This window comes from Petaurus breviceps, unplaced genomic scaffold, assembly GCF_028583685.1.
Source record: "Petaurus breviceps papuanus isolate PSGF00001 unplaced genomic scaffold, PetGlider_PUasm1.0 565, whole genome shotgun sequence".
In the NCBI taxonomy this organism is placed as follows: Eukaryota; Metazoa; Chordata; class Mammalia; order Diprotodontia; family Petauridae; genus Petaurus; species Petaurus breviceps.
The window spans coordinates 11448-26205 of NW_027186382.1; the positions used below are offsets into that span (position 1 = coordinate 11448).

General features: G+C 45.3%; 1 protein-coding gene across 1 annotated transcript; it reads left to right on the forward strand.

Annotated features, from left to right (window-relative positions):
* The first annotated feature begins 578 nt into the window (after window positions 1–578).
* LOC138173124 (lysine-specific demethylase 5C-like) lies at window positions 579–10782 on the forward strand. Its single transcript, XM_069103043.1, is given in 10 exon segments — window positions 579–788; window positions 1836–2221; window positions 2841–2991; window positions 6900–6987; window positions 6990–7078; window positions 7222–7359; window positions 7997–8596; window positions 8768–8831; window positions 8970–9169; window positions 9261–10782. Coding segments are annotated over 10 exon segments (2310 nt in total). The 3' UTR covers window positions 9645–10782.
* Window positions 10783–14758: the final 3976 nt, after the last annotated feature.

A 14758-nucleotide genomic window follows, 5' to 3' on the forward strand; every position in this document is an offset into this window, starting at 1 on the left:
AGGGACAGACACGGAGGGACACACGGACAGAGAGCGGGAAACAAAAGGCAAGACAGAGTGGGACTCAGGGAGAGACAGTGGTGGACACATGGACACACAGCGGGGGACAGCCAGACACACAGCGGGGGACTCACGAACACAAACGAGGGCACACGGACAGACAGGGGGAACACACGGAAAGACAGGGAGGACCCAGGGACATATAGCAATGATACAAGGACACACAGCGGGGGACCCACGGACAGACAGGGGGAACACACGGAAACTCAGCGGGGAAACAGGGACAGACAGCGGGGAACACAGGGAAAGACAGAGGGAGACCCAGGGACAGACATTGGGGACCGATGGACACACAGCGGGGGCCACACGAAAACACAGCAGGGGACCCACGGACACAGCTTGGGACCAACGGAAACACAATGGGGGACGGCTAGAAACACAGCAGTGGACTCACGGATACATAGCGGGGTATACACGGACACACAGTGGGGGACCCACAGAAACAAGCGGGCAACACACGGACACAGCGGGGAACACATGGAAAGACAAAGGGCTACCCAGGACAGATGGGGGGACACATGGAAACTCAACGGGAGACACACGGACAGACAGCGAGTGACACAGGGACACAGGGCGGGGCCACACCGACAGACAGCGGGGAACACACTGTAAGACAGAGGGGGACCCAGGGACAGACAGGGGGGACCGACGGAAACACAGCGGGGGCCACACGGAAATACAGCAGAACACCCACGGACAGAGAGCGGGAGACCAACGGAAACACAACGGTGGACCGCTAGAAACTCAGCAGTCGACTCACGGACACACAGCGGAGGACACACGGACACAAGCGGGGGACCCACAGAAACACCGCGGGGGACAACCAGACACACAACGGGCAACAAACTTCCAGACACGGGGAGACACACGGACAGAGACTGGGGGACACAAGGACAGACACCGATGAACGCACGAAAAGGCAGGGGAGGACCTAGTGACATACAGGGAGGACACACGACACACAGCGGTGAACACAAAGAAAGACAGGGGGGCCTAGTGATAGATAGGTTGGATACACGGACCCATGGCGGGGGAACCATGGACAGACAGCAGAGAACCAAAGGAAACACAGCGGTGGACAATCAGACACGCAGCGGGGGATTCACGGACACATGGGGGGGGGGGGGGGGGATGTAATGGAAATGTAAATTTTTAAGATCTTCCCTGCCCCTAGACTAAAGTGCACCTGCAGCCTGGGCTGGGAGGCTTGTTTTTCTGTAGATACTTCTTGATTGGCCAGTGAGTCAATAAGGTTGTTACAATCTCTGAGCCAGGAGAAGGTATAAAAGCCCAGAGGGACTGTCCCACACACACCCCACGGGCCTTCCCCAAACCCTGGTATCCGCCCCCAACCCCCACTAGAGGGACCCACCCACACCCCGCGGACCCTCACCAAACCTTGGGCTCTGCCCCAACCCCGACCAGAGGAACCCCCCCAAACCCTGGTCTCCGCCCCCAGACCCTCCCAGAGGGAATCCCTGAAACCCGAAGGGCCGTCCGCAAACCCTGGGATTCGCCCCCAACCCCTACCAGAGGGACCCCCTGAAATCCCAAGGGCCATCCGCAAACCCTGGGATCCGACCCCCAACCGAACGAGAGGGCCCCGCCCCTAATCCTCGCGGGCCACCTACAAACCTTGCGGGCCCTCCCCAACCCTGGACTCCGGGCCCAAACCCGACCAGACGGACACCCCCAACCGAACCAAAGGGACCGACCCCACACACACCCCGCAGGCCCTCCGCAAACCCTGAGGCTGTGCTCCCACAACCGAACAGAGGGAAACCCCGCACCCCGCGGGCCCTCCCCAAAACCTGGGTTCCGCCCCCAACCTTGACCACAGGGACCCCCCAAACCCCGAGGGTCCTCACCAAACCCTGGGCTTCTCCCCCAACCCGGACAGAGGAAACCCCCAAACCCCAAGAGCCCTCGGCAAACCCTGGGATCCGCCCCCCCCAACCGAACCAGAGGGCCCCCCCAATCCCCGCGGGCCTCCCCCAAACCCTGCGGGCCCTCCCCAAACCCTGGACTCCGGCCCCAAACCCGACCACAGGGATCTCCCCCAAACCAATGTAGCACCCAGCCCTGCTGTAGATAAGGCTCGGGCTGAGCTTCACGAGCTACTCACCATTGCTGAACGCTGGGAGGAAAAGGCTCATCTCTGGAAGCCAGGTATGATTTACATCTCCCTTTTTCTCATGTCTCCTCTTTTCATTGTAATGTTAACTAAAACTATTACCTTTAGCCATGACGCATATTCATCTTGTCTCTTGACAACATCCTATATTACCTGAACCAGCTCCTTTTATTCTCAAGTCTTACCTGCTCAGCCTTAATGTATATACTTTCATGCTGAAGCCCTGTTTTTTCTTTCCCTTCTCTGTGTTCACTGTAGACCCCACATTTCTCCTCCCTTAAATTCTACTGTATTGTTTTTGTCTAAACTTACTTTTTTACTGTATGCTACTACTTCCACATACGGATTTTGTCCCTGATATCTTGATGATGGCCATCAAGAATTTCCTAAACAGGGTTTCACAATACAATAGATACTATTTTAGAACAAGAGTCAATCCATATTCCTACATCTGACTTTCTCCTTTGCCGCAGTTAGGGTTCCTTGGGTGTATAGTTCCTAGGAACTATAACAACCTATTTAGTATTTATTTAATATTAATAAGTGAAGTTTTAATTTGATTCATTATTTTAATTTTAAAATTAAATTTTTATTTTAATGTTTAAATTTTTTTAATTTTAGTATTTAATATTAACAATAGCTATTATTTACTATGCAGACAAAAACACCCTCCTGCCATGTTGGAGGCCATTATTCATGAAGCAGAGAATATTCCTGTCCACCTTCCCAATATCCTGGCACTTAAAGATGCTCTTGCCAAGGCTCGAGCATGGATTGCAGATGTGGATGAAATCCAGGTGGGGATTGCATCTGTTTTTTGCTGGGAAGCAATGATTTCCTTGCCAGTTTCTATCTTACATTGGGATTTTTTGCAGTTAATCACTTTTGACACTTCTTGATGAAATAGATTGGGTACTCATGAAGAGTGAGGGTCAAGAGATTATTGTTATTGTAATTATCTTGGAAACATGTTAAAAAAGAAAATCAGGTAGGAAAAAAAAACATTTAATATGCACCTAGTAATGTGATTGGCACTGTCCTAAACATTGGGGATACAAAAAGACAAAAAAGACAGTCCTTGATCTCAAGGAGATCATAGTGTAATGGAACTATATGGTGCATAAAGAGCAATTTTAAAAGGGAAGGTAGTAGAATTAAAATAGAGGGTATCTAAATATAAGATGGGATTTTAGGTGGCACTTAAATTAGAGAAGTTGATAGGGAAAGATCAGGGAGGAAAGTGTACCAGGCATGGGGGACAGCAAGAGAAAATGACTGTAACTGAGAGATAGACTGTCATTTTTGAGTAATAGCACTGGATGGAAGAGTACTTGTTGGAGTAATGAAAAGACAGGAGGTGGTTGTGTTATGAAGGGCTTTGAATGCTAAGCAGAACTTTTTGTATTTGCTCTGATAGGGAATTTGGAGCCACTGGAGTCCATTGAGTGCAGGTTGTGGTAGGAATGGTGGTGGTGACAAGAAGAAACCTGTACTTTAAGAAAATCACTATAATACCTGAGTGCAGGATATGGGGAGAGACTTGAAGCAGGCAGACCTACCACCGCAGGCTATTGTGGTGAAACAGCTGTTAAGTAGTGAGCACCTTCACCAGGGTGGGGGCAGTGCTAGAGAAAAGAAGGGGATATAGTGGACAGATATTTCAAAGTTGAAATATCTCCTTTACAATAGCATGAAATGTGGGGGAAGTTGTTGGTTTGGGAGTGAGAGATATTATTCCAGAATCCTTCCTAGATTATGTCCTTTGTTGGGATTGCCCTCAGCAATACCAGGACAGTTGGTGCAGACGGTGGAGGGCTTTCGGAAAAGACAACTAGTTCAGTAATAGATATGTTGAGTTTAAAGATATCTACTGGACATCCAATTTGAGACATCTGAAGGCATTTGGAGATGGGAGATTATAGCTCAGCAGAGAGATTAGAGCAGGAAAGGTGGATGTGAGAGTCATCAGTATAGAGATGGTCATTGAATCCATGGGGGCTGAGGAGATCACACAGTGAAGTAATAGAGAAGACAGTCCAGGAAAGATCCGTGAGGGACAATAGAAGGAGTGACATGGAGGAACATGAAGAAGTCAAAGATGTAGGAGAGCTGGGAGAGGCTGGTGACCCAAAAATTTGAAGAGAAGAGAATATGACAGAGGTGAGAGTGATCCATGGTCGCAGAGGCCACAGAGAGGTCCAGGAGAATTAAGACTGAGAAAAGGCCTATGAATTTGGCAAGTAAGAAGTTGCTGGTAACTTTGGAGAGAGTTATTTTCTGAAACAATAAGGTCAGAAGCCAGATTTGTGAGTAATTAATAAGAGACTGAGGGGCAGAATCAAGGTGGTGGAGTAGAAGAAGGAGCTCCATGCGGCTCCGGCTCCCACCACCTCCAATTCATGTAAAAGGTGACTCTAAAAAAACTGGAACTACAGAAACCACAAATGACATAGAGAAGCTAATCCCCCACTCATATACAGTTTTAGCCCCAGGGCGGGCCTGACCAGCGCCTGGCCAGAGGGGCTCCAGATCAGCAGCAGCTGTGGCCCTTTCCAGGTTTATCAACACACAGATGCGAAGGACAAAGTGAGAGGTCAGTGCATTCTGGACTTTGGGACCAGTAAGTGGGAGTGCCTCAGCTTTTGCCCCCAGGGTGAGAAGCCCCTGAGACTCCAGCACAGCCAGCCAGCGCCACGGGGCAGCTTCAGCTCCCGGCCTGCAGAGTGTAGGGGGACCAAGCACCACTCTGAGGGGTAATTGTTCTTGCTTTAACCTGCTTGGATCTGGATTTCGGTCTAGGATGGATGTCCTAGGGTGAGGTGCCAGAGCATGTGGAGACCTCAGAGGGACCACTCATCTAATACCTCCAGCAGCTGAGAAAACCCCAGCGTTTGGGATGAAAACTCCCCTGTCTGGTGTCAGTGTCCTACTGGGGCAAAAACCCAGGGATCACGTGACTGAGGGGCAACATGACCAGGCAAAGGAACCAAGCAGACAGAAGATTCCAATATTAGACTCCTGTTTTGGGGACAAAAAGGAGCAAAGCATGGAACAGGAGGAACACAGTGAAGTCAGAACTTCTGCACCAAAAGCTTCATAGGAAAATATGAGCTGGTTACAGGCCATAGAGGACCTTAAGAAGCAGATAAGAGAAGTGGAGGAAAAATTGGGAAGAGAAATGAGAACGATATCAGAAAATTATGAAATGAGAGTCAGCAGCCTGACAGAGGAAAACAAGACCTTGAAAAACAGAATGACTCAAATGGCAAAAGAGGCTCAAAAAGCCAATGAGGAGAAGATTGCCTTAAAAAGCCAAATTTGCCAGATGGACAAAGAATCTCGAAAGCTCACTGAGGAGAATCATTGCTTCGGAATTAGGTTGGAGCAAATTGAAGCTAATGACTTTAGGAGAAATCAAGATGCTGTTAAACAGATCCAAACAAATGAAAGAATAGAAGGCAATGTGAAATATCTCATGGGAAAAACCACTGACTTGGAAAATAGATCCAGGAAAGAGAATTAAAAATTATTGGACTACCAGAAAGCCATGATCAAAGTAAGAACCTAGAAATCATCGTCCAGGAAGTTCTCAAAGGAAACTGCCCTGATGTTTTAGGTGCAGAGGGCAAAATAGAGGTTGAAAGAATCCACCGATCACCTGCCGAAAAAGATCCCAAAAAGAAAACTCCTAGGAGTATTATAGCCAGGTTCTGGAATTTGCAGATTAAGGAGAGAATATTACAAGCAGCCAGGAAGAAACAATTTGAATATTGTGGAAACACAATCAGGATAACCCAGGATCTGGCAGCTTCTACACTGAGAGATCGAAGGGCTTGGAATATCATATTCCAGAGGTGAAAGGAGCTGGGATTAAAACCAAGAGTCACTTACCCAGCAAAACTGAGTATCATGTTTCAGGGGGAAATATGGTCATTCAGTGGAATAGAGCTATTGTGGAAGGAACGGGTGAATGACTTGGAAGTCTTTAGGAAATACCTACTACGGATTTGATTGGCTGGTAGATAAGATTAACATGAAATTCAGATAGGGTCCACAAGTGACAATGTAAAGTATTTCACCTCTCCTGCCTTGGGATGAGGGAAATGCCCTGGAGACTTTGTCATTGTGGGATGTTTGGGCTGCATAGAAACTAGTTGTAGCTTGTCATTGTGATGATGGGAAAAGTATTTCCCCCTTTTTAAACTGAGATAAAAGTTAAATGACTTGTCCAAGTTGCCCTTACGTAGGGCCAGTTAAGTATCTGAATCCAGATTTGAACTGAAGTCCTTCTGATTGCAAGCCTAGTACTCTATCCACTGGGCTACGAGGTTCGTGCTTCAGGAAGAGGAAAGCATAGGAGGCAACTGAGAATGATGGAGTCACAATTCAAGTGGGAACAGAATGAATGGAAGTTTATTTACAAGTGATGACTAATTTAAGTGAAGGCATGGAAAAAAGACAGAAGGCAAAGAACAAGACTAGTTTTGATGATGATGTCCAGGATGTATGGAAATATAGTACATTAAAAAAGTTGAATTGGAAAAATGTGCATGTCCTGAGTAGGGGACTAGAAAGTGCCCAAGATCTTAAGGCATAAAGGAGTTTTTCTTTTCATACATCTTTACAGAAGAACAGATTGAGACTAGGAAAATGGGTGGGCATTTTTTTTCTCTTAGGAGAACTTAACTACCCAATCCTTTCCTAGAATGGGGACCACTATCCTTGCCTGGATGACTTGGAAGGCTTAGTAGCTGTGGGTCGAGATCTCCCTGTTGGTCTAGAGGAGTTGAAGCAGTGGAGCTACAGGTGCTTACGGCCCACTCCTGGCGGGAGAAGGCTTCCAAGACCTTCCTCAGAAAGAACTCCTGCTACACACTTCTTGAGGTGAGCTTATCTTCTTTTCCTGTCATCATTAGCCATAATTCTTCCTGATTCTTATTACCTCCTCTTCCTCAAGTCCTACTTTGTGATGGGGCGCATGGTTTCTCTGTCCTTTGAACTACTCACCTCTATCCCTGTCTCCTTAGGTTTTGTGTCCATGTGCAGGTGCTGGCTCAGACACCATGACACGGAATCGGTGGAAGGAAAAGGAGCTAGGACTATATAAGTCAGACACAGAACTTTTGGGTCTGTCTGCCCAGGACCTCAGAGATCCAGGCTCAGTGGTGAGAGAGCTCTTCTTGAAGTCCCAGTAGGAGTTAAAAGTAACCTTATTTTCCATGTAAAAAGGAGTAATTTAACTGTGAAAGGAACTTGGACTAGGGGTTGAGATTTGAGGTCAAAATTCTTCCCATACTCTTCTCCTGTCCCCCCCCATTTGAACGAGTCTGTCACCAGGTGTTTTCTTCTTCTTGTTTAATAACAAGAGTATTGCGTTTTTCCATTCCATACCTTCATGTACTTCACTTGGCCTTGATTTTCCCATGACCATAGGAGAGGATTATATAGCTCTGACATTCTCTGATCCTCAACACATGTAAACCACAAGTCTCATATTTTAGACACTCAATTCCATCTTTTTGACCGATGCCTCAACTTAGGGTTTCCCCTGGCAACATCAAGATTTGGCATGTATAGGTCTTCACGCCAGAAGACAAGGACTTTTATTTCCCTATGTATGCACTCAAAATAAGCAACAAATATAGGGTAGGTTATTTCCTATGACAACAAAAGGTGTCTCTAATGTTACATACGTACTGTATTCTTGTGTTAGAGTTAAGACAGTGCCTGACACAAGGCAACATTTAATTGTGATGAGTCTTGGGCTTCCTAAAGTGGTCTATGTATTTTCCTTTGGCACAGATCTTGGCTTTCAAGGAGGGTGAACTAAAGGAAAAAGAAGGCATCCTTCATCTTCGTCATGCCAACATGACTAAGCCTTGCCCATCATCACTTGTATCTGATGATGTCATATCCTCATCCTGTTTGTGTGGGCGGGTACCAGTGGGTGAGGGGGCTATACAGTGTGACCTGTGCCAGGATTGGTTCCATGGGAGATGTGTGTCAGCCCCTCGACCCAGTGGACTCCGGCCACTGAATCCTATCTCTCCAGTTCCCTTGGCATGGTGGGAGTGGGATACAAAATTCTTGTGCCCACTTTGCATGCGCTCTCGCCGCCCTCGCCTAGAGACTATTCTGGCTCTTCTGGTGGCTTTGCAGAAGTTGCCTGTGCGGCTACCTGAGGGTGAGGCCCTACAATGCCTCACAGAGCGAGCTATTGGCTGGAAGGGTTGAGCACCTCAGGCCTTGGCATCCCATGATGTGACAGTGCTGCTGGCTCGCCTAGCTGAATTAAGACAATGGCTTCAGCAGCCAACTGGACCTCCACCCGGAGCCACCTGCCCCCAGCTTTTTACTTCAGCATCAGTACCACTGAGAGAGAGCATGAGCAATGAAACCAAGGTGAGGTTCATGTCCACAGTGCTCTGTTCACAACAAGTTGCTTTAGCTGTCTCAGGAGAGTTATTGTTGTGAGGGGAGGCAGGAGAGATTTCCTTGGATATTTTGGGGTAGGTAGCAATGAATCAGTGTGCTTCTCTCACTCCTTCCTCCTATTCTGGTCACTAACCCCAGATGTCTTTGGAAAATGGAGATGGCACCCCAGAGCTCAAGAAAACTGGCCCTGGGGGATTCTCAGGTAGGAAAAAAAGGGATCCTGGGATGTATGGGGGAAAGGAAGAGGGTTGGAGAGAGAAAAGCAGGTCCTGTCCCTTTGAGCGCTTCTGGGGTCCTTAAATCTGTATCTGAACTTAGTATCCATTCATGGGTTTTACAGACCTAGATATGCTCTTAGCACTGCTGCCACAGCTGAAAGGCCCAGTGCTAGAGCTGCCTGAGGCAGCACGGGCTCCATTGGAGGAGCTGATGATAGAGGGTGACCTGCTTGAGGTGACGCTGGATGAGAACCATAGCATCTGGCAGTTGTTGCAAGCTGGCCGTCCTCCAGATTTAACACGACTCCGCACATTGCTTGAGGTGAGACTGATCTGAGGATTCGTTCAGAGCATGCAAAAATGTTTGTTTTATCTGAGATGTGTGCCTTTTCTACTGTACTTTTAATTCTTAGCTAGAGAAAGCAGAACAGGGTGGAACCCGGATCCGGGGTCGAGCCCTGGAGAAACGGCATCGTCCGAAGACAGAGAAGAGTGGTGATTTCAAGGCTGTATCCAGGGGACAGCTGGAGTCAAAGAGAATACGGGCCAGAGTGGCAGTGGGCGAAGAAAGCACGAAGAAGGATTATGAGGAGGACAGGGTCAGGGTACTTCCTGGTGGTGTTGGTGTCTCTGCAGTTAGGCTGACTCAGGAGAGTGGTGGTCCTAGTCAGAGCCACAATAATGTAGAGGTGAGGCCAGAGAGCTTGCAGATTAAATCATCTACCTGTCCCTCTGGCATTTGCCTGCTGCCCACTTCTTCTTGTCTGTCTCTTTTTTCTTCTAAGCAGGATTTGTGACAGCCTGTAACCAGATGAGTGAGAATCTTAGCCTCTTCCTTCACTTTCCTTACCCCTCACACCTCCCCAAGAAGGTAATAAAAATGGGGGGAAATAAGGGCTGAGATACCTAAGGTCCAGTCCTCCACCTTTTCATTTTCTCTCCAGTCCCATCCAACATTTAGACCTTAACACCTGGGCATATCCCTAGGATCTCTTGCATTCTGTTGCCCTAAAAAAGGAAAGGCTCTTTTATCACCACTCTACTTTGGTCTGCTCCTCCTTTTTTTGCTTTGAGAAAGCAAGATGAGGAGAGAAAAGAGAAGAGACTGGGCAGAATTTTTGAGTGTTCCTCTCCTGCAGGACCCAGAGAGGCTTATTCTCAATTTCCCTTACTATTCTCTTACCTTTTATATTCTTCTCTGTCTACCTACCATTGTCTTTATCCCTCTATTTCTGTTTCTTTCTGTTCCTGTGTCCCATTTTTCTTTAAAACTCCTATTTCACCTACCTGGGGAAGATGTAGAGAAAAGAAAGCCTCTGGTTTTGTGACTTTTCATCATTGGAAATTTATAAGAAATACTCTTTAGGGATTAAGCAACCTTGTCAACTTGTTTTCTCCTACTATTCCCTGTCATATCTTACCTGTCTTATCTTTCCATTTCTAGCTCTTTCTCTGTATGTTCACTTAATTCTGGGTCATTCACATATCTTGTAAGTGGAAAATACCCATTGTTGCAGTGGCATTCATTTCTTCAAAGAAATGGTGGTCTTCCACCATCCAAAAAACCCCACAAGAAACCTTTTATTCTTGAGATTGCCTATTTTAATTTAATTCTATTATTTTCCTCATCTTAGGAATAAAAGAAAACGGGGTTTTATTTGTTTGTTCACTTCATGTTAGTTTGTTATTACCACCTTAGTGCTTCTCTGGACCTCAGGGCGTAGTTAAGGGAAGATTGTGAGGCAAAAGCAAGATTCGGTGCTGGCATACAATTTTGGGACAGAATCCCAGAATGACAAATACGAAACTTTGGTTCTTGCCTAGTTCTACCACCAACTGAGAGCTTGCCCTTTAGTGTGTCTATCCTTGTTTTCTAGCCCCTAGTTTTTCTCAATGTACAATAAAGGAGTTTGAATTTACAGAAAGATCAGAAAATTCCACCTGCTCATACTTTTTTATTTCCCTAGCCTGGGTTTTTTAGAGCTTATTTCCATGCCTAAAAAGCTGCTTTTTGTTGAAAGGAAGTGTTTTGAGGCACCTTGTTTATGAAACTGTAAGGGGAGGAAACTGATGAATATGAAACTTCCCTCTCCTTTTTTGAAAATTCACATTACCTGGCATTCCACTGTCAATGGTTTCAGTGAAGTGGGATTGTCCCAAACACCTAACTACAACATACATAGCAGACAGGTTGCTGGAGCTTTCATGCTGTTGGAGCCCTGGTTGGAAGCCTGTCTTCTTATGACCAGTATAAGAGATGAAACTTTTTGTTGTGCCCTTGGGATTAAGAAAACAGAACACCAAGCCTGGGCCTGACGCTTCCTTTTCCCCATAAGTCCCTCTTCGGGCTAAGCAGTCCAGATCCAGCCATGTATCACATGTCCCTCTCTGATATAAAGTCAGTCTTTAGAAGGCAAACAAGGTTCAACCACTGTTCTCTTAATGCTTAGGAAAACTGTTTTGTTTCATCCACCCTGCTTCAAGAGATTGACTGGGAAGAGTCAGAGGGAGTGCATACAACTAGTCTGAAGAAATGAATTGAATCTCACATTGCTCATAGGATAACTAAGAGAAACCGCCCCTTTCTCTTTTCTCCTGTAAAATTGGTCCCCTTTCACCTTAGGCAGCTTCTATTACTTAGCTATCCAGACTTGTAGACTTAAGCCAGTACTTGGACCTTCTTGGTGGGGTTGTCAAGCCCTTGTCTATGTCATTTGATGAAGAGAAACCATCTGGGTCTAAAAAAGCAAGGAGACAAGAAAGGCCAATTTTGTTACCATAGGTATTGATTCTGAAATATTATGACCTACTTTGGGATGAGAGTTAGAGGAAGGAACCAGTCGTCAGGTCCACATTTGCAAGGTCTTGAGAGAATCTACTAGAAAACTTGGGTGACAGGGGGGAATCTGTCACTTCTCAAAAACACAAAACCCAGAAGAAAAAGGTTTCATGTACTGTCGAGTATGCGCTAAGCCCTTTACAAATATTTCATTTGACCCTTATAACAATCTCTGAGAGGTGGTGCTATTACACCCGTTTTACAAATGAGCAAACTGAGGTAAATAGCTTCTTACTCAGAGTGACATAACTAGTAAGTGTCTGAGGTAAGACTTAAACAAGTCTCAACCACAGAAATAACTCTTTCCAATGCCCTCCTCAACTGTTGAGGAGATTTTCCTAAGATGAAACCTAAATCTGCCTTTGGGCAACTCACTCATTGCTCTTAACTTTGCTAGAGACCAAACAAGTCTAATCTGTTTTTTTTTTTTTATATTTTTCTTCGAGGGCAGTTGAGTTTAAGTAACTTGTGTAAGGTCACACGGCTAGATTGTGTGTGTGTGTGTGTGTGTGTGTGTGTTTTCAGTGTCTGAGGCTGGATCCGAATTCAGGTCCTCCTGACTCCAAGTGCAGCACTCTACTCACTGCACCACCCAGTTGCCCCCTCTCCATCTGTTTTAAAGACAGCAATTAACATCTTTTTTTCAAGTTAATCACCTGCAGTTTCTTGGCTGCTCGTATAACATGGTGTGGAGGCCACTGAGCCTACATATAGATAGCTCTTTAGCTTATTAGTGTTCTTCATAAATTCTGTCATCAAGAATTAAGGACAGTATTCAGCCAAAGGTAATAACAAGGCACCGAGGCAGCTCAAGATTCCATTACCTTTTTTTTGGGCTTTTCTGTTGCTAACATTGAAGCATTTATGACAACCCTGTAAGTAGCTATTGAATCAGCCGAGGAAACATGAATTTAACATGGCACAGTATGACTTCATTACAAAACTATGGATGGTAGCTCTATAATTGCTGTGACTTTTATTCCCCTGGACATTCACTTATGGGATTTTCCCAAGAGTCTAAAGTGAAGCTACTAAAGTTTACAATCTGTTGTCTTCCTTTTTTTGTTTTTGAAAACTGGCTCTTGAACCTTGGGTTCCTCTCCCATTTTCCATAGCATTTCATATATTGGTGATTCTGGCTTACTAATCACATCGGCCAGTTTCTTCATTTGCCAGGAGTGTAGCTGGGTATGATTATCACCTTCTTGTAATGAGTGTCTGTTGTCTAATCTATGCAAAATTGAGTTTTGTTCTGCCTTTTACATTGTGGGGATTGGTCACCTTTTTAGAGAAAGTAGATATCAAAGGAAAAAACAAAAATTGAGCAGCTTTGCCTTCTCTCTGATCAACTGTCCTTGTCATGTTGGAGTCTCCTTTTTCTCCCAGTAGGCTGATTTAGCATATAAAACTTTATTTAGGGAATCCTATTTTTCCTGTGAATCTGTCTGCTGAGACATCGGCTAAAGATTGTTAGAAATGTGACAAGTTGACAAGAGCACTGGTGAGATGGTGATGGTTCTTTGTCCTTCCTTGAAGAGAATCATGACATGCAGATCAATTGGATTCAAGGGAGAGAGGACTGTGCACAGTCACTCAGCCTCACTTTCTCTTATAGAGCCATCTGGGTCCAATGTCAAGACGTAAATCAAGGCACCTGGGAGGTGACCTGGATGCAGTGGGAGACTTTGGTGCATTCAGTGATTGAGGCTAGGTTAAGAAATGAGAGAAAGAGTGATGTCTTTAACCTAGTCAGAAAAAAACAAACAAACAAAAACAGAATCTGAGAGGGGAAGACCCTCAGGTTTCTGGGCAAAACAGAAAGAATTCCTATTTACACTCACCCTGAGCTGACAGGGCCCAAACAATGACCACTTAGTGGAGGTCCCAACTATGAGCTGTTGGTAAATTGGGTTTAAGGCTTAGATCATCAAGAAGGAAATGTAGTCTGTAAACCCCAAGACACCTTGCAAGATTTCAGAGATCAAAATTTACTTGCTTTGGACAGAGCACCTCCAGGTATAACGTATATGATGTACATAGGGAGAGAAGGGAGGAGAGGAGAGGCAACGGGTAGTAATGGGTATAGAGAATGCTATTGGAATACCTAATTACCCCATAACCATCTCACTTCTTGGCTTCCCATCACCTGGAGAACTTCCTTTGGTATCTGCCAAAGTATATCTGATAGTGTATTAGTATCACAACCAGAGGATGTTAGGGGAGCTGAAGTCACGAAAGAACCATAAGAATGGGAATAGAAAAGAAGGAGATGTAACTCAAGTCTTATTTGTTCCATGTACTCTTAAATGGAAAGAATACGTAACTGAACAGTTCTACACTGTTGCGCCTCCCATTTTGCAAAACTGTGTGCAAAGAAAGGTGGTACAATTAAGATTCAGGTTCCTACCTTTAGGTTTTTTTGCTCAACTATGTTCAGAACTGGTCCCAGGGAATCTGTAAGTTTGAAGTTCTTCAAAGGTAGTGTGATATAAGGAGAGGTGTATTTGCTACTCTCCTGGCCTCTGTTGCACACTGTTAGTTCAGGTCCCTGCCTTTAGTAACACAGGATTTAGGAGATTCCCTTTTCTCATGTTGGTTAAGACCTCCCAGAAATAATTTTAAACATGGCTCACAATTGCAGGACTATTTATTAGACATTTTAACATTCTACTTTGGCACTCCGGTTACTTGTCTGCTGGTAACATGACAAAGTTTGGGCTTATCTTTTATTTTTTAATTGGTGGTTGTCTACTAGGATGCAGAAGCTTTCCTCTTGATAATACACTTCTATCACTGACAGATTCTGAAGCCTGACAAACTCACATATCTCTTAGCAAAAGTCTTCTTCGTTTACCTGCCTGGATACACAAAGGAACACAAAGAAGAAAAGGAAGGTAGTATCCCATATGCAAGCTTTTCGCATATACTGAACACAGTGTCTGGTTGAAGAAAAGAGTGCTTACACTATCTGTCACACAATTGTAGGCTAGAGGTGGAGACCAAAATAATTCTGTTATCTCACTGAGTCTCCACCCAACTGCCCGAAGTTGACAAAGGCTAGGGTTTATGTTG